The 21,005-nt window shown below is 44.1% G+C and overlaps 1 protein-coding gene across 1 annotated transcript in view; it reads left to right on the plus strand.

The window, feature by feature from the left end:
* LOC126484540 (venom dipeptidyl peptidase 4-like) overlaps window positions 1-21,005 on the plus strand; it is a 320,902-nt gene that overhangs the window by 285,793 nt on the left and 14,104 nt on the right. The window contains exons 13-14 of the mRNA XM_050108088.1: window positions 10,964-11,158; window positions 13,661-13,821. Coding sequence (XP_049964045.1) covers window positions 10,964-11,158; window positions 13,661-13,821 — 356 coding nt within the window. The remainder of the gene's footprint in view (window positions 1-10,963; window positions 11,159-13,660; window positions 13,822-21,005) is intronic.

The raw sequence follows: 21,005 nt of genomic DNA on the forward strand, positions 1-21,005 counted from the left end.
AACGACGACGCCGACGCAGGACACTGATCCTAGCTATCACGACGGAAGACGGACGACGCCTTGACACCCAGCGCGACATAGGAAACGCCCTTCATGCTCACTACACTAGGCTGTACTCGGAACATCGATATCCCCCAGAGGTGATCGCCGTAGTCTCTCAACTCACTTATGGCTCGATCTCTCCGACAGCGGCGGCGGATTTGACAGCAGATGTAACGGAAGAGGAAATCATTGAAGCAATACAGGCTGGGGCTGCTCATAAGTCCCTGGGACCTGATGGCCTTCCTCTGGAATTTTACCGGACGTATCAACAATTGCTGGCACCAGCATGGACTGATATTTGCCGCGATCTTATGTCTCCCACGACGCAGATACCTGGGGCCTTCCTAGAAGGACTGATTGTGCCTATACACAAACCACGAGGCGGATCCAGGATCAGTGACTATCGGCCCTTGACCTTACTCAACAGTGACTTGAAGATTTTCACCCGGCTTCTGGCGGCACGCCTAAAGCGATAAGTACGATGTGTTGTGTCGCAGGACCAGGCATCGCTAGGTGGTGACCATAATATTCGCACTGCTTTGTGCCGATATAGAGATATGATCGCGCTAGCCAAAGCTCGCCAACTGCCAGGAGTTTTGGCCTCACTCGACTTTAGCCAGGCCTTTGACAGAGTCGACCACACATTTTTGATGGAGGTACTGCGACACATGGGGTATCCGGACGTCATAGTTAATGTACTGATGCGTCTCCTACGCGGCGCGACGTCCAAGGTGTTATATAATGGCCGTCTTACGCCGCCGGTACAGATCCAGCGATCGGTGCGACAAGGCTGCCCTCTTTCGGCGATATTGTACGTCCTCGTCTTGGAACCACTCCTCTGCGGCCTCCGACAACGCCTGACTGGGATGTCCCTTGGTGGACACACTTTTTGCTGCACTGCCTATGCGGATGATCTGGTACTCCTTCTTCGCATTAATGACGATGTTCGTGCAGCACTGGCGTGGGTGGCGACCTACGGCGCGGCATCGGGGAGCCATCTCAATCTCCACAAATCACACGCCCTGTCTATAGGCAGAGGCCTACCAGACGAGAGCGTCGCACCGCTGCGAATCAGTGACACAATCCGTTGTCTTGGCATTGCTTTCACATCTGACATGAAGCGTTCAACAGTCCTTAACTACAGGCGTTCATTGAATCAGATGAGAGCGGGAATAAGTGACCACCGTCTGAGTCATCTAGACCTCCTGCAACGGACACGATATGCTAACATCTATTTGGCGTCACGTATCCCCCATTTTGCACAGATACTCCCCATACCACCTACCCTGGCTCACCGCATGTTGGCGGTTTTGGGATCCTTTGTTAATATGGGCATGTTGTTTAAGATTCGTTACGAGTCCCTAACCCTCCCGAGGAGCAGAGGGGGTTTAGGCCTTTGTCATGTTCAGGACAGAGCGAAGGCCCTGTTCGTCAGCTGTCACCTGCAACTGTGGCGACGAAGTCCGACGTGCCTCACAAGTCTCTTACTGGAAGCCTTACGACCAATCTCACTCGCACCCCCTGTGATGATATCGGACATCCCAGCACCTTTCTTCTACATTAGTCAATTCTTCCTTGAGTTAAGCTACATCCGCACCGCACTACTACCCACACGCTTGATGATGACGAGGGCGATATATGCTGCCATGCAAATGAACAGGACGCCGAATGTGATTGAAAGCAAACACCCCAATACAAAGTGGCGCGCTGTGTGGCAGGCAGTGAATGCCACCACCCTTGATACTAACGTGCAGTCTGCATGGTACGTAACTGTTAATGGGAAACAGGTGTGCCAGTCCCGCCTACATCACATCCACCTCGCTGATTCACCCTTGTGTGCCACATGCCAAGTGACTGACACGGATAAACATCGTTTCGAATGTGGGTCGGCAAAGGACGTTTGGTATTTGGTGCGTCAGATATTGCCTTTTCTCACACGCACGACTCCCGACAGGATAACTACCCGATCACTTCTTTTCCCCGATAAGATTTATTTCCCAAGAGCAAAAACGAACTCTGTGACGTGGATCAGCGGCCACGCTGTTCACTACCTCTTTGGTAATGGCGAAAAGACAGTACCCAATTTTTGGTATTACCTCAACGAACGACATTGTGCGATCGTCAAGAACCCTAAATATAGGCAATATTTTTCTAATTTTCTTTGGAGCGCATTCCATAGTCCGCCTCGCAGCTGCATTATCGATGACAAGAGAAGATAACCATAGCACCTCTTCCCAGTTCCTTTTTTTATGAGATTGAACAAACAACGGAAACAACACAGCAACGATTTGTCGTAACGGGACGACTTCCTATTATTCTGTTTATGTAGCCGAAGAGGAACAGCCTTCCTTTTATCCATTTGTATAAAAATAAAATAAAAATAAAAAAAGCAGACAAACAAACCATCCAAAATCCCTTTTTCCTTTTTCTTCATTTTTGTTATAATAAAGTGGCTAGGATAGCAGGCTATTAAAAAAAAAAAAAAAGGTTAGCATTTCTGCCTAGAAAGCAATAAGACCCAGGTTCGAGACCCGGCCGCAGCACAAATTTTAATCCATTTCTTCTGTTTCAATCATTATCGCATGTCTACGGTGGTTTATCGTTCTGTGATGTATACGGTCCTCACTGCAGCACGTGAAACACCGTCTGTTTAACTACAACCGCCTAGCAACTGACATTCTGTTTTTTGAAGTTTGGGCTACAAACTCGGAAACTGTAGAACTTCGATCTCAAAACTACCATTGTTATAATTTCAGTGAGAAGGTACATTTTACCTGTGGAGTGGCTATCAGTTTACCAATAGGCTATACAAAAGCGCTTCATCTCATAAACACGATCTCTTACATCATAGTCAACCGATTTATTGTTTGCACAAACTAAGTTGACATTCGACACCATGGCTGAAGGGCGAGACCGTAATGGCATTCCCATTTACAGTCACTCCTATCAGCCAACGCACTGAGTGTCAACTTAGTTTGTGTGAGTAGTATATTCTGTCTGTCAGTGATGGCAGCGTCGGCGTCGTCTCATCGTCGTCGTCTTTGTCATTTTTGGCATTGTGAGTCATTTGATACTCACTGCTGGATAAACGCCTAGAACTTTCGTGGCTTCATGCTCGTATCTAAATTAGTAAACAGCTAAAATGGTCACCCAGTTTCTGTTGCAGATTGCCTGCCTAATGGCTTAAAGGAACAACAAAAGATTAATTTTTAGCACTTCATATAAATCTCGACCAAATTTAAAAATTTCATCTGCGAGGATATTTACTATTACATTGTATGATCATCTGTTTGTGATATAACACACCAAGTCAATTATTATAATTAGGACCTGTAATGTCATGGATTCTGTGATCCGGTCTGTGGTGACATAGTAAAGGGAGTAGGCTTATAACACAGGTCTACACAAATCTGTTTTGATTGTTTGAACAAGTTTTGATTTTTTGGCATTGACATGTGGGACAATTTTTTACAATTTTGTTTAACAGTGGTAATGTATGGAGAATTTTGTTATGGTTTTATTTGCTGTTTTGGATACTATACAAGCCAGTAACCCGACATCAACTGTCAAATTACATGGTTAGGATATAATTTCAACTCTGATGCTTACTTGTTTGTGTCAACCATTACTGCCTTAGTATTTAGGCAGTTTGACAGCATTGGTTAGCATTTTCAGCAGATGTGAAAAGCTTTGCACATGGAGCAGTTAGTTAAATTCTGCTGTAAAATGGTGATATATAGGGTGAAGTGCCAAGTAGTCTCCACTATGTGATAGCATAAATTAGCATTATTAGTGGAAGATGAAAAACTTTTTCTACTTCAAAGATCAAGTTAATACTCCAGCATGAAGGTCACTGACATCGATATCAGGTTTAGTCGCACTAAGAAAAATTTCTGACAAATAACATACACAATCTAAACATGGGGATAACAAAGATCAAACTGGTCTTGTCGACAATTAGTACCGGCAGTGGTGACATGGGAGTTTCGTAAAGTTACTGAACAAGTCTTAACATATTTCGATAACTAATACAGACAGTCCTTGATTTCTTTAATGTGTACAACAAAGACTTAACTAATCTCATCAATAAGAGCATTATAACACGCAAGTTTTATCAGTTGTGCTATTAAGAGAGCTATGTGCTTTTTTTAAATATTAAAGAGAAATTGTTATGATGGCAATGACCAATGTGTTTTGTACTCTAAATCTTCATATATTTTGAAAGTAGTTTTATTTTGATGCAAGAACGTATTTTCATTCTTGATCAGAGATCTGTAGTTACACTTGCATATAATAAGTAATCTGCATGTATTTAGTAATCAAAATCCTTACATATTTTGATAAATTTTATTTTGGAGTAAAGATCTTACTTTCGAAATATCGAACTCTCCTCTCTGTTTGTGCAGTCTTGTCCATCACTGTCTTTGGTTATGTTTCTTATTTACATCTCGTATTCTGTGCATTATGATGCTCTTGCATATTACGAAAACACACAGTTTGAATGATACCACTCACTAATAATCACATCAAGGTAAATCATTTTTAGTAAGGTTTGTTGTGCTCATGTGCTGCAAAATGTAATGTCTGTGGATAACAGTGCTACCACAGGTGTTTAATAAATACTTAAAAGGTGTATCCAGAAAGTGAGTTGAGATGATGATACAGAAAACAAAAAAATCTCTAACTAATATATTTTATTGGAATGTTTACATAGATTCCCTGGCTTCGTCTTAGCATAACCACCACTTGCTGACAGCAACGAGAGCTACGAAGTCACTTCATTCTGCAGCTCAGTTTCGTTGGGGAAATGTTTTTCTACCAGAAAACGCTTCATTAGATGGAAGACGTGAGTCGCTTGGGGCCAAGTCAGGGGTGTAGGGTCGATAGTCAAAGATCCTCTGTCCAAGCTGAATCAACACATTTTGTGTGGCATTGGCTATATGGAGTCTCCCACTGTCATCCACAAACATAATGCCTTTTGTCAACATCCCACACATCTTGTTCTGGATTGATGTCCTGAGATTTTTCAATGTCTGACAATACTGATCAACATTAATGGTCTTTCTGCACGGGAAAAACTCACAGGAGGACACCAGAACACAGTACATATGATGTTTTGAGAGAGACTTCCTGCTTAAATTTGGTCTTCACAGGGACCCACTATGCTGCCAATGCATGGATCGTTGTTTTATTTCTAGTGTGGCATGCGACACCCATGTTTCGTCCCCAGTGACAACATGCCCGAGAAACTTGTCACCGTCACCTTCCTCTTCCTACGCCCAGATACTTGGTTTCGTGTTCGCCTGTCAGTTACCTAAGCACGTACTTTATAAGAACCAAGCGACTGGGGAACATTTTGTGATACACCGAGTGAGACATCTGGGGGGGAAATGACAAGGGAAATCTGGAACTGTGAAGCGCTGTTCTGAAAAACTGCTTGCTGCAAACTTTCCATTGGTTCTGGTGTCACCGGGGTGGTCGGACACAACATTCCATCGTGAATATTGGTTTATCCATCGGCGAACTGCCTGCAGCACTGTCTGAACATATTGTTGTTCATAATGCCTTGTTCACACCTGTGGCTCAATTGTCGATGGATATCTGCTGCAGACTGCTTCTCAGCATGCAAAAATCGAGTAACTGCACGAACATCGCAATTGTCAGAAGCCAATACCAGAGCAGTCATCCCACGGTAGCACTGCGTGGTAACCGCTGCCATCACAGGACCGAACGACATTGCATTATTCCCGCATACCTGCTTCTCTACTCCTCCAGATGCACATTCCTGTCAGACTACTCATGCCATTTCTGGACATGATCGGAACTTACTTTCTGGATGCGTATCGTATACTCGTTAGTCAATATCATCGATGTACACCTTACTGTTTTTGTAGCAGAATGAATGCTCCATAAAGTTTAGGATGTGCAGTCAGTTACATTCCGCTTCTTCTTCTTCTTCTTCTTCTTCTCCTCCTCCTCCTCCTCCTCCTCCTTCTCCTCCTTCTTCTTCTCCTTCTAATATTCCGGCTGTACATCGTTTAACCTCCTCAAAGTGAACCGAAAGGTTGACGTTCAAGCACTGGTGCTTCTGTGTCTACAGTCGGATCCGTAGTGGTGCGGTCTGAGAGCTTCAAGGTCGGAGTGAGTGGCGTAACGTCGGTTTTTCGGCTCATTTTCAAGGTGTCTTAAGGATATATAGCCGAAATGTTAGAGAATTTTAAACGGCTGCACGCTCGAGCCGGCCATGGTGGCCGAGCGGTTCTAGGCACTACAGTCTGGAAACGCGCGACAGCTGCAGTCGCAGGGTCGAATCCTGCCTCGGGCATGGATGTGTGTGATGTCCTTAGGTTACTTAGGTTTAAGTGGTTCTAAGTTATAGGGGACTTATGACCTCAGCAGTTGAGTCCCATAGTGCTCAGAGCCATTTGAACCATTTTTTGCATGCTCGAAATTTTATGGAACAGGTAATAACTGTTACAGAGAGGGAAGCAGTACAGTACTTCATATAACATTTTTATGAAAAATGCAGATGTTAAAAATTGCACGGTATTATATATATATATATATATATATATATATATATATATAGTGTGTGTGTGTGTGTGTGTGTGTGTTTGTGCGCGCGTGTGAGTGTGATAGGGATAAAATAAGTCTAGCCGTAGGATATTTTTGAACATGGTTCCTGGACTGTGACATCTGAGGGATTACAAAACACAACTGGGCTATTTCAGACAGCCTGAACTTTTTAAAAATCTGATGCCACTACCATCTTTCAGCTTTAAATTTTATGCCGGCACCATCTTGGGTCTTATTTCCTTTCATCGACATTCTGCATTTTTCGACGTCGGGAACGGCGACTAGTGACAGCTGAGACGCACGCTAAACCCGAAGGGCAGAACAGGTAATAGGGTTGTGGAACGGGCCAAGGGTTGAGGTCAGTTTCTGCTTCTAATTGTCATTTACTTTAATTTAAAAACATTTTCAACCAAAACAGCACATAGCCGAATCTTTACCGAATGCAACTCTTTCACGGCTGAAGGCCTCCAACAAGAAATCTTAGCAAGATAAAAATCCAATTAAGATAGCAATAAAATAATTTAAAGAAGCAACGAATGCAAGGTGCAATATCAATGGCTGAGGGCCACAATTAAACTTCAAAATTTTAAAATATATTACCATAATCTTTAATGGCAGAAGGCCGCAGTGTTTAAGCTTGAAAGATAAATTTAAAAATCAATTTGCTAAATTTTAAGAAACAAAACAAATAACCATAAGCGTAAAATTTAAAATAGCTGACAACAGATAAACATCGGTGGCACTCAGAAGGCCTCCAGGGAGGTCGGCCTGCCCTCGTTCACTTAGGTGAGACCGGTGGTGAGCCCATCTACACTTGATCCGTCGGAACCCAATCAGGGGACAGCCACAGACCGACCGCGACACAACGACTTGCTTCCCGTCAATCAGTACATGAGAACTCAAACCGGCAATGTTACAAACGCGATAATCCACAGTGGAGTATGTATAAGCTGTCAAAATTACACACTATGTTGGACAGCAACAACAGGTGAGGAAAGGTCGCTGCCTGAAATTACGTTAGTGGCCAGGGCAGGTAACCGGAACACTCACAGCCACAAGACAGAAAATTCCACTAGTGTACTCAAATCTTAGTCGACCAAAACAGTTAATTGCACCGCATGGCGGCTAAATCTCAGCAGTAGAACCAGTCGGTGTTGCTAACCGGAAAACCTCCCCAACAGCAAACCACCGAAGCGAACCACCACAATATGAATGGACGTGGCTTGGGTAGTTGAAACCACTATTCAACTTTGACGTCCTGGGTCGGTGAGCCACGAAGCTCGTGGTGATCGGACAGCTCCACACACGCTCCAACACTGCCCCAGCCGACTGCACCGCTCAGAGGTAACTTCCCTCGTCCGCAACAACCGACCGACCCCTCCAGAACCACTTGCCAGAAACTATATGCACCAAACCAAAGATGGTTCACGGTGCAAATATCGATACATATCACTGCTGCCACACGTAGTAGGAAGGAGAACCACGACCTAACCGCGACAAGAGCGGGAAACCAAACGCAGATAGACAGCGAAGTTCACGAAAACGCATAGTCGGGAGAGAGCACGGCACAACAACTGTTTTAAATATGGCCCAGGTAGTATGTTGGTATACCACTTACGACACACATTTCGGGAGATGTGACCTCGTAAACATTGCATGTGAAAATCTAGCTTTTCCTAAACAGTGCACAAACTATCCAAACTATACTCATCCGGTGTTTCAGAAGCGGAGCACTCACTGATACAAGCTTACCGTGAAATACTTCACATTGTTGCCGCCCTCCGTCGATCTGCTGTCGTAGACTTCTCTGACGTTAGCTATTGATGTTGATATCTGCTATAAATGCTCGACTGTTCGTTATATCTGTACCTCAGACGGAGCAGCTAGAAACCTCTTCACTATAACGGCGACTAAATTTCGGGTGTTAATACTAGTAATTAATGTTAAATTTTTTCTCAGTCGATCGCCCTTCATTTGTTGCTGCCTTACCGAAGACAAGATAGTTAATAACGTCTTTGGATGTTACTTACTATTTACTAATACACACGTAATTATGGAAATCACTTTAGTTTTTTACTAACCACATTAGATAATAATTAAATGGTCATGATTGATTGCGTTTTGTATAGAGGGAAAAGGGCGGTTGATCGTTCAATTACCATCAGCAATTACGGTAACTAAAATGTCCATGATTTTTATAGTTCGACCCTCATAGATATTACAGCAAGGACAATCGTCCATTACCATACATTGATAGTCGTTCAAACTTCGAACGCTTTTACTTTCACAAAGCTAAGTGTCCACTTCCGTTCTTATATTCAGTTTAACGTCCCTTCGTGTTGTCCACAGATCCTATTACCAGTTATTCGGCACGTAATAGAATTTAATACTGAGCGCTACTTCTTTTCGCACACACAGTTCCTCAGATATTCTCTGTCCGTGAGCTTACGGCAAAAGCTCTGTCCCCTAAAAATTAACTATAGTCAATTTTCTTGCACTTTAACAAAGCTGACCTGATCCCTTCCGTAACATATCACATGGAGATGCCCGCTACACCGCAGCTACGGAGACTTATTCAGAGCGCAGACAAGAGAACTAAAAATACTCGCACATGGCTTTTATAGTAGAATTTAGAAACAAACGTAACTGCGTTAAACCGTCTTCGATTTCCCTGAACTGCTACTTTGCTGCGGGCGTTATTCTGACGAGAGATTATACATCAATAATTTTAATAAAAACTTTTTCAATGCTATTACTACCGACGTTATCGATCACCTGTCCCCTATATCAAAATAAGGCTGATCATATTGTTCGATTTTAAAAGCGGTTATAACATATAACATACAACCACACATCTGAATCTGTTTCCTATATGGGAGTTCGATTCTTCGAAGAAACAGGAGCTATTGGACGGGGGTGCTTACTGTGCACATGAATCCGTGTCTGTCCTTACGATTTATATCACCTCTCAGCTCTCTATTAATTCTTCATTTCGGATTCTGCTTAGTTCCTGGAAGATCAGAATAAGAATAAAAGAGCTTCCCGTCCAGGAACATCACTAACATCGATTCACTAGGGTTCATAATCTACAAAGATGAATTACAGTTCCGCTACAGTCAAATTCTCGTCTTCCACTTAAGGCTGTATCTTGAGGAATAAGTTTCTTTACCTGTCCCTCCTAGCAATTTCCAACACGCATCTCTCCGCTGGGTGACGAACACAGTAAGTTTTTGGATTTTTCAAATTAAAAGTTCATGTATCACACTATCTATAGTCAAACTGATTGCAGACATTCCTTTTTAGACACTTTTCATGTTTATATTTGAAAAGTACTTAGTTTATAGAAAGCACACAGACCATTTTCATTGCACTGTGTATTTTTGTATCCATCCAGCCTGCTTGTTCTATGACTACTGTGTTCAGCAGTAGTTCTTCATTTTTGGTACATTCAACAACAATACTTTAGTTTTTCTGTAATTTATTTGCAGTATTAGTTCGAAAATTGCTCTACTCAGTAGTTCCGTGTGTTGCACTATAAGCAAACATTACAATGTCATTTGGCCATATGCAGGAGAGCAACACACTATTAATACGCATTCAGTCTGATAACTTACTCTAGCACTGCACAAAATAGTTTTAAAGATGTGTACTCCATTTATTCAGCTCTCATTGCAGTTGTGCAAAGGACCGAGCTGCAACATCTGTTTAGTCCCAGAGTAGATTGGTTGGTTTTGCGGAAGGAGACCAGACAGCGTGGTCATCGGTCTCCCAGAGTAGAACTTCCCGCTTGTTTCACCTCTGGAAAGGTATCAAGCTGCACTGTATATGTTTTGAAATCCGTGTTTAACTGTAGGTGACGCTATAACCAGAAAGATACGTCAATTGTAAGGTGACAGCAAAATGAAGTGACGCACTTCCAACACGATCATATCTGGGAAACCATTTTCGGGTTAGAAACGAATCTTACGATTCATGGCTGGCTTATCTTTTCCCTTATGAATTCAGATTGTGGAACTGATATGCAGGGTCTATTATCTTCAGTACACTCACGCAGGTTGACTCCATTTTTTGTTTCTCAAGGACTGTTAAGAAATAGTTTTGTGAAGCTGAGGCAAAGCTTTTTTCAAAATCAATGAACCACAGGCGAAATTGTAATTCACATTCTTTGCTCGGTCCTGTAATTTGTTTCATCACTTGCAGGTGACCCTTCATAGACAGACACATGCCAGGAACTGCTGCGACCATGTACCACCACTTACCATAAACACTGTTACTACTGTGACAAATTTTCCTCCCATCGTCTTAGATGATAAATGCACTGTCGTCTATGGTGGTGGCCTTCCAGGTACGCCGGTCCAGGATCACAGCAGATCAGCGACTCGTTTACGATTGGCTTCCAGCATTACATGGTCACCTATCGGCGCTACATATACATCTACATAGACGGCCGCGGATCCAACTGCAAGGGCGACCATATCCTCTTCTCCGTCAACCGCCATCTCGGTGACCTAGAAATCCAGGACCAGATCAACGTCACCAGGTGAGACCCTACTGCCGTGCAAACTGGGGAACCAGGACTAGATGAGCGTCATAAGGTGAATATCACTGCTCTGCAACCAGGAGATCCAGGACCAGATAAGCGTTATCAGGTGAGACCTTGCAGCTGGAAACCTAGGTATCCAGGACTAGATCATTGTTACCAGGTGAGGCAACAGTATCTGCAGGCCAGGTATCTGAACCAGGTGAGGCCCAACTATTCCATGTTTTCAGGATACACGACTGGGTGAGGATCATCAGGTGAGCTTTCATTGCTGTGCAGCCTAGAGATCCAGCAACGGATCAGCTTCACCATGTGGGTCGCACTACTCCACAACCTGGGTTCCAGGACTAGATGATTATCATAAGGCAATGTCCCACTGCTGTGCAACCTAGTGATCCAGAACCGAATGAACATCATTGGACAAAGCTTCGCTGCCTGTTATCCAGGCGTGTACCGTGCACCGCAAGTCTCTAGAGGAACGGAAGGTTCCAAATGATTGTAAAAGAGCACAGGTAGTTCCGGTTTTCAAGAAGGGTCGTCGAGCAGATACGCAAAACTAAAGGCCTATATCAGGAAGATCTGCATCGGATAGGCACTTGGTGCAGGGAGTGGCAACTGACCCTTAATATAGACAAATGTAATGTATTGCGAATACATAGAAAGAAGGATCCTTTATTGTATGATTATATGATAGCGAAACGAACACTTGTAGCAGTTACTTCTGTAAAATGTCGGGGAGTATGCGTACGGAACGATTTGGTGGTATGATCATATAAAATTAATTGTTGCCAGGTTGAGATTCATTGTGAGAATCCTTAGATAATGTAGTCCATCAACAAAGGAGGTGGCCTACAAAACACTCGTTCGACCTATACATGAGTATTGCTCATCAGTGTGGGATCCGTACCAGGTTGGGTTGACGGAGGAGATAGAGAAGGTCCAAAGAAGAGCGGCGCGTTTCGTCACAGGGTTACTTGGTAAGCGTGATAGCGTTACGGAGATGTTTAGCAAACTCAAGTGGCAGACTCTGCAAGAGACGCGCTCTGCATCGCGGTGTAGGTTGCTGTCCAGGTTTCGAGAGGGTGCGTTTCTGGATGCGGTATGGAATATATTACTTCCCCCTACTTATACATCCCGAGGAGATCACGAATGTAAAATTAGAGTGATTCGAGCGCGCATGGAGACTTTCCGGCAGTCGTTCTTCCCGCGAACCATACGCGACTGAAACAGGAAAATAGGTAGCACAGTGGCACGTAAGCGCCCTCCCCCACACACCGTTGGGTGGGTTGCGGAGAATAAATGTAGATGTAAGAAAAGATCAGCGTCACCAGGTGAGTACCTAATGCTCTGTAACCTAAGGATCCAGGACAAGATGAGCGTTACCAGAGGTGCCCCACTGCCAACAGCCTAGGTATCCAGGGCCAGCTCAGTGTCACCAGGTGAGACCTCTCTGACCATGACTACTACCCATACTACTGTCTCTAAGCCTTACAGTTGTACAAATTACTTGCCTAATTTTTTCCTCAATAATTTCGTTTTCTAGTAAAAACGAGACTGTCGTCGGTGATGCAGTGACGAATGTAGAGGTTTTGTAAGCAGCATTTTTAGGAACTGTAAGGCATGATCTTGGTTTGTGTAACGCCGCTTTCTACCATCTTCCGGGCATAGAATCTTCTGTGATGATATGAGCCGCCAAAACCTCTCGTGCACATTGCTGGTCATTTTGACAGCAGGTGTCCCATTTCTATCATGTAAACGCTGGTGGCTGTGTCATACCTTCCAGATCTCTGTGCCATAATATTTCAACAAGATAACTCCAGACTGTATGTTCTCCAACTTGCCCTGACCTGTTTTGGTGGAAGACTTTTGCCCCAACCAGCATGTTCGTCAGATCTCTCACCACTGGGAAGCATTTGACCAGAGGGTGACAGATGCCAGGAGACCCGTACACCAGCAGTCGCCACCCTTTCCATCTGGCATAGCTCAAGTAGCATAGAATAACGTACTTGCATCTTTCAACCAACATACTAAACTTTGCTCATTGATAATGTCGCAGAACGCTGAACTGCAGTTCCGACAAGCCATGGTCCTGGCGCTATAGTCTTGGGACAGGTGCAGATAAACGTTTCTCCTCCTTACAAGAGGTGTCACCCAGTCGTCTCACAAACAAGCAACATTTGAGTGCCATTTCTGAATGAATAACTCGCTATGTAACCTTTCCTTCTATGCGAATTTAGATGGCGTTACGACAACCTTATTCGTGCAGATGCTCTGGAATGGTAATTACTTGCATATGCAGGCATAGCAATTAGAAATCTGTCTTACGTATCCTTCATGTTGTTGCAGTTTTAATCACCATAGTGTAATTCTGTTTACACTTAATTATGTAAAAATAGTCGCAAAACGACAGTCTTTTCATACCAATGTACATTCGTGTGTGTGTCTTTTGAAAAAGAGGGAGAGGGAGAGAAGCGCTGATTAAAAGTGTGCTCTCACCCGCAGGCAACTGAAGCAGAAGTACCCGTACATCGACGGATCGCGCACAGCTATCTGGGGCTGGAGCTACGGCGGCTACGCCACTGCCATGACGTTGGCGAAGGACAACGACAGTGTCTTCAGATGCGGCGTCTCCGTAGCTCCCGTCAGCAGCTGGATATACTATGGTGAGTCCCGGAACTGGTGCAACAGTTTCCCTCCACGGGCAAGAAATATTACGAAAGTTTATGTGACAGTCATCGTTAAATTAATTTGCAACGAAGATAGAGAGAGAGAGAGAGAGAGAGAGAGAGAGAGAGAGAGAAACGCTTTACGGTAAACCTCTGCATCGCAAGAAACATGTGACGAGCGACATTTGTTTGGGTGGACTCCAGCTACGCAATGCAAAAACTAAATTGCAAATACCTGCTGAAACACCGGAGAAATATGTTCGACGAGTCATCTTGGATACCTGTGTTTGCATTTCCGAAATGGCGCTCACTCTTAGACATGTTGAAGCCTGAAGTGAATTTCAGCAGCACGCAGCACATTTTCCCCTCTTTAACAAGGAATCCTCAGGTAGCACGCTGTCGAAGCGATACATTGGAGTCGGTTATTTTGGAAGTGCTGCTTGTGACTTGTGGTCACGTACTTACTTTACTTTACTTTACTTTACTGGGCAGGCGAGAACATCTGAACTTTCTACCTCCACTATTCTGTAACCTTTATGGCCTCGTCATTGCACAAAAAGAGGTCTTCTTCTGTGCAAACTAATGTATCCGTGGGCACTTCAGCAAATGTTCAGTCGTCTGTGGTTCACAACATTCACGCTGGTCATCTTTGGCGTAGAGGCCACTTAACCATGTTTAGATTGGATTTTGCGACTCCTGTTCTTAAACTACCAGTACTCTCCATGCACTATACTGTGTGTTCTGTCCTTGCGTTATTTTCTCTTCGGGGTGCAGGTTTGTACACTCACATTCAGAAAAAAGAACACCTTTGATACGTGGTACTTACTGGAATTAAAGAAAACATGGAAGGGAGGACATACCAATATAAGTTTTTCACACAACCTGTTTATTTAATAATATACAACCATAAAATTTTCTTTAACAAAATGAACAAGTTTGCAGAATTCTTTTCACCTTTACCCTTAAGTTGAGCCGGGCGGTGTGGCCGTGCGGTTCTAGGCGCTTCAGTCTAGAACCGCGTGACCGCTACGGTCGCAGGTTCGAATCCTGCCTCGGGCATGGATGTGTGTGATGATGTCCTTAGGTTGGTTAGGTGTAAGTAGTTATAAGTTCTAGGGGACTGATGACCACAGCATTTAAGTCCCATAGTGCTCAGAGCCAATTTTTGAACCTTAAGTTGAATAATCTTTTGCAAAAGAAATCTGAAGTGCTGTATTGCAACACACCAAACAATATGACAATGGTTACAAGATGGCCGGACCTGCAGCCCGCCCGTTATCGGGTGAAACAGCGGTGTTTACTGCCGTTCTGGACACAGCCTGTCTTATTAAATTCCCTTCTGCAACACATGAAACTATATAACGACCATTGATGACAAGAGTGATTCAATTACTCAAATCAGATGACTTTTAATTTGAAAGCTGTATGTCGAAAGGTTCGGGGTTAAGATGCACACCTGTGCTTAAAGCTTAAACAGATTAGGAAATAATGTGACAATGATAAGGTTTAATTCAAGGCAACCAACCTCTTAATTTCAATTGGCAAACAAGGTTGCGACAGGTTCCCAACCCGTTCTTTCTGACAATTTTATTTCGACTAAGGCCCTGGTGATAGTTGGCTGTTAATATTTTCAAAGTTAATCTGATTGTCAGTCATTAAGATCGCTCTGAATGAAAGTCTTAAAACATTACTTGTGAACACTTTACAAGAGAACTCACTCGGCGGAACCACAAGATCCAGCTAAAATACACCAATAATGATCCGGTCTTTGCCGGCTGGGGTGGCCAAGCGGTTCTAGGTGCTAGAGTCTGAAACCGCGCGACCGCTACGGTCGCAGGATCGAATCCTGCCTCTGGCATGGGTGTGTGTGATGTCCTTAGGTTAGTAGGTTTAAGTAGTTCTAAAAGTCCTAGGGGACTGATGACCTCAGAAGTTAAGTCCCATAGTGTTCAGAGTCATTTGAACCGTTTTTTGATCTGGTCTTTCAAACACAGCAACGAAAATCTTAGTACAACAGGTTGCTCAGATTATAACTAGTGACTGGGAAATGCAGTTACAGTCCAAGAACTGAACCAGTTAACATCTAACTCTAACCACAATGTCCCTCTTTTGTTTGACGGCATCCTGTGCCTTAGTACAACTGGCCCGGCTGTATTTACGACCAGCAGCTTATTCATTAGAATATTAACCATCGGGTATAAAACAGAAAGGAAAGGCAATATAATAGCGGGACAAATTTGCAAACAACAACTAGTGTCCAGAATGAGATTTTTACTCTGCAACGGAGTGTGCGCTGATATGAAACTTCCTGGCAGGTTAAAACTGTGTGCCGGACCGAGACTCGAACTCGGGACCTTTGCCTTTCGCGGGCAAGTGCTCTACCAACTGAGTTACCCAAGCACGACTCACGCCCCGTCCTCGCAGCTCTACTTCTGCCAGTACCTCGTCTCCTACCTTCCCAGCTTTATAGATGCTCTCCTGCGATCCTTGCACAACTACCACTCCGGTATCTTCGGTCTGCGCAGGCCCTCCTTGCGCAGCTCGCGGCTTAGGCCGCTCGGACCTCGTGACCACTTCTTGTCGCGACGCTACCGCCAATCCTCAGACTTCGTGCCTCCCTCTCGCACCAGCGAACCCCGTATATTATATATATATCGGCAAGCAAAGACCGCCTCAGGACACAATCAACAGATACCAACTCTTCCTCACAATGGGACCGCAAGAGATATAGTCCATAATACACCTGAGCCAGAACAGTCAGCTAACTCAATGTCGCCAAGCCTCAACCTTGAAAGACAAGAGAGAGGACGTTTATATTCACAGGACATGCACATTAGTATGTTCTACAGAAATGATTAACATTTGAGTCACCTCGGCTCAGCATGATTCCTGTTGTCTAGTAGGTAGAGGGTCTATGATGGGCCCTGATAATTTGTTCCATGCGTGATGGCATCGACGCTTTTAAGCCGCGAATGGCGTCCTGCAGTATATCCATCTATGCTGCGTTCATCTGCTTCCAAAGTACATGTGTGGTGAAACTTCCTGGCAGATTAAAACCGTGTGCCGGACCGAGACTCGAACTCGGGACCTTTGCCTTTCTCGGTCCGGCACACAGTTTTAATCTGCCAGGAAGTTTCATATCAGCGCACCCTCCGCTGCAGAGTGAAAATCTCATTCTGGATACATATGTGGTGGTTGACATTGGGTCACACTACTGCACCCGTAGTTTCACCATATCCCACACTTTTTCGACTGGCAACAAGTCTGGTGATCTGGCGGGCCAGGGCAAAAGGCTGACATCCTCTGACACAAAAGCACGTGTTCGTGCAGCGAGATGAAGTCGTGCACTGTCATGTTGAAAAATGGCGACTAGTGTGTTGTGCAGAAAGGATATGCCTACGAGTCACGGGATGTCTTCACGTTGGTTCTACTGGTCACAGTGACCTAGACAGGCGCCAACTATGATTTGTGGTTACACCCAATAGCGCCCTCATCGATAAGGCCTTGATTAGGCGCTGTATGTCTTGCGTTAATGCAGTCACTGTGATATCGCTCCTCTTGTCTGCGGCGAACCAAAACGTGGCCGTCATTTTCAAACAGAACAGAACCTGGATTCGTCCGAGAACACAATCTGATACCATTCTTGTCCTCCGTGACCTCCTTCCGTGCGCCATTGCCGTCTAGCATGCTTCTGCCCATTTATCGAAGGTTGGTGAAGGAGAGGACGACGCGCACGTAACTCATAGCGTAAGAAAAGGCAATGGACTGTCACTCATGATAGTACACGAAATGTTACACTGTTCCACTGTTGCACCAGAGCCGAGGGGGTGCAAATCTGTTCTGCAATGCCATTCAGATGAGGTCTCGGTCTTCGCTGGAGGTGGTCTGGGTGGTGCGACATCAGCCATATTGTGTTGTATGGCCTTTCGTGAACCATTCTGCACGCAACCGTTGCACTGGCGAAGTTATTCGTCCACACTAACAGCAGTTTCTCGGATGGATGCGTCACATTCTCTCATGCCAGTAATTGACCCTCTTTCAAACTCACTGATCTGACGATAGGGTTAACGCACAAGAGACATGCTTCTTTTCTTTACGTCTTCTCGAGTCACACTGATCCATTACCTTCGGTATATGGTGACAACGATAGCCGCAGGCACATTTTATCGGTTGGTGGTGTTGCGCCATGATATCGGTGTTGACCTTTAACCCGCGGGCAGACGTGGTTCAAATGCTAATCATGTCATACTAATGTACATGTCCTGTGAATATGAACGCCCTCACTGTAGTCGTTCAAGGTGTTCTGTTTTTCCTGAATACGAGTGTACTTTGCAGAGAGTCGAACCATGAAGATAGAGAGCATGGTCTCTGATCGGCCTTCTAAGATACTGCCCGTTGTGTTGAGCTCTTCCTTGACTTGAGACGAGCTGGATCTGTATGGTGGTTATACATTCAGTGCAGTAACTCGATTTGCTTCTTTTTTCCCTTCTATTTCACTGGCTACTTTGGGTCCGGTATTTGGTGATGCTATGGCCATAACTGGGACAGCTGTAGGCCTCAGACGTCTGGTGACAATCCTGACTGTCTCACTGACTGTGACGCCTACTTTGCAGTGGATAAACGCCTCCCGTACTGGTGCAGCTTACTCTCTGGCTGAAAAGGAGATAATTGAAGAAAGTCAGGTTGCGTTTCCCATGCAAAACTAGTCGCCTTACGTATAATACTGTTCTTGCACGTATTTTTTTCTCTTATAGATCAGTGCAATATTTTTTTAATCACAGTGTACTGTCTAAGGTGACGCCCAAGTATTTTGGTTTGGTGCACTACTGCAGGACAGCATCTTTTCCTTCTATTGGCAACTGTCTCGAGGCTTCTGCTAAGCATGTATATTAGGTCGCAGGCGATTTTCTTCACAGTAGTTCCACAAGGTACGTAAAGCCTCCGTCAGTTTCCTTTCAGCCTCTTCACATGTTGTTCCTTGAGTATCAAACGCAGTGTCGTCTGCATGTATGAATCTCTCAATTTCTAGGTGGTGTGGCTCCTCATTTTCGTACTTACTGCACAAAATAGAGGAAAAACACGCCCCTATGGCAATCTATTCTTTTGGTTTCTGTTGTAGTTGGCAGAAGTGCCAACACCGTGTTACTAGAGGAGGTCGAAATGCACGCGTTTTAGCTCACGTAGGCTGGCGTGAGGAGGGAAGAACTACACTGACGTGAGGTCTGGAACATGATAAGGAATTAGAATTCAGAAAGCGGACGTAATTAGTTTCATAGTTAACTTTAATCCATTAATGATGAACGTCGCTCTTGACGGTACATGATTCACAATATTAATATCAGTGGTAACTGAATATGGCGCCTTGCTAGCTCTTAGCAAATGACGTAGCTGAAGGCTATGCTAAACTGTCGTCTCGGCAAATGAGAGCGTCTGTAAACAGTGAGCCATCGCTAGCAAAGTCGGCTGTACAACTGGGCGAGTGCTAGGGAGTCTCTCTAGACCTGCCGTGTGACGGCGCTCGGTCTGCAATCACTGATAGTGGCGACACGCGGGTCCGACGTATACTGACGAACCGCGGCCGATTTAAAGGCTACCACCTAGCAAGTGTGGTGTCTGGCGGTGACACCACAGTTTCTCCATCGACTTTTACTCCCTTGGAGGGTTACGTAGAATCTTCGATTCTGCAACATGTCTCTTAATATGTAAGTCAGTCAAATGCCCTTTGTCATTTCGTAGACATCCATGAGGAGTCGTTGATGGTTCACTGTATCACACCCAGCAGGAAGTTCAACAAACCCATCTTCAATGTGTTATAAGATTTAATATTGGACTACAACACACTTTGCCTGGTCTGAATCCTGCTTGTTCAAGAATAAATTTTGTATCGATTCTGGGTGATACTCTTGACGGGATTAATCTTTCAAATAACTTATGTAGGCCACAGGTTAAGGAAATAGTAAGAAAATTTTATAACACATTTGGCTGTATGCCAGGCTTTAGTAATCTACTACTTGTGCTTACCTCCACAGTTTAGGAATCTGAAATGTTTCAAAACATCTGTTCAGCATCCTCACTAGCCATTCATGAGTTTTTGGACCATACAGTTTTCTTCGTTCCGTTCGTATGTCATCACGGCCTACAATACGGGAACCTGGTGTAACGGCTGTAGATTGCGATCCTCTAGTCGTTTTTGTTACGGGGCTGAAACTGGAATTTTAATGACTTTCAGTATCGCCCTAGTAGCTGTCATGTAAGAGTGTGCGATCTTTTGAGGCCAAAGTCATTTTAAAAAATCGTCTCTCTCTCTCTCTCTCTCTCTCTCTCTCTCGTGTGTGTGTGTGTGTGTGTGTGTGTGTGTGTGTGTGTGTGTGTGTGTGTGTGTGTGTGTGTGTGTGTCGACATCGTATATGATACAACCACCGTTTCGGTTGTTGGGGGCAACTTTCATCAGTGAAATAAAGGTACTATTTTTACTAGAAATGACGTTGTCACATACCGAGAATAATTTTATAGAAATTGTAGTTTGCTCTTTCATTTAAAACACAAGTCTCGGATTTCACGCTGCTTTTTATCTTAGGCAATTAAGATGCCTGAGCAGAAAATTTATCAAATTCGGACGTTTCTTTACTTCAATTTTAATTCAAAGTTTCCTTTCCATTTTTGAATTTCGTACTGTAATATTTCTTTTACTGTTAATTTTAATTAAACCTTTCATAAATGCCGAAAATTTAGAATCCACACTGTGTATTTGTTTTCTTTACCATCAGCTATACTGATACATCATGTGTGAGTCTTATGCGATGAATGGTGATACCATTCACTTTGACATGTTTTTCCTTTTCGATGAAAAAACATTGAAAATGGTAGCGATACAGGCCTGTACCCTGGTCCTACCGTTTTCCAATTTTGGCTTTAGGATCATTACGGCAATTTTCCTCCTTATAAGGACTGGGGAAATATTTAACTGCATATTATCGTGACCAAAATATCGATCGCTAATGGCGCACACATTTCAAAATAGCTATAGTCATTTCAGTGGCTTTAGGAACTGGGTTACTTGGTTCAAATGGCTCTGGCCACTATGGGACTTAACATATATGGTCATCAGTCCCCTAGAACTTGGAACTACTTAAACCTAACTAACCTAAGGACATCACACAACACCCAGCCATCACGAGGCA

The sequence above is a fragment of the Schistocerca serialis genome, chromosome 6 (assembly GCF_023864345.2).
Source record: "Schistocerca serialis cubense isolate TAMUIC-IGC-003099 chromosome 6, iqSchSeri2.2, whole genome shotgun sequence".
In the NCBI taxonomy this organism is placed as follows: Eukaryota; Metazoa; Arthropoda; class Insecta; order Orthoptera; family Acrididae; genus Schistocerca; species Schistocerca serialis.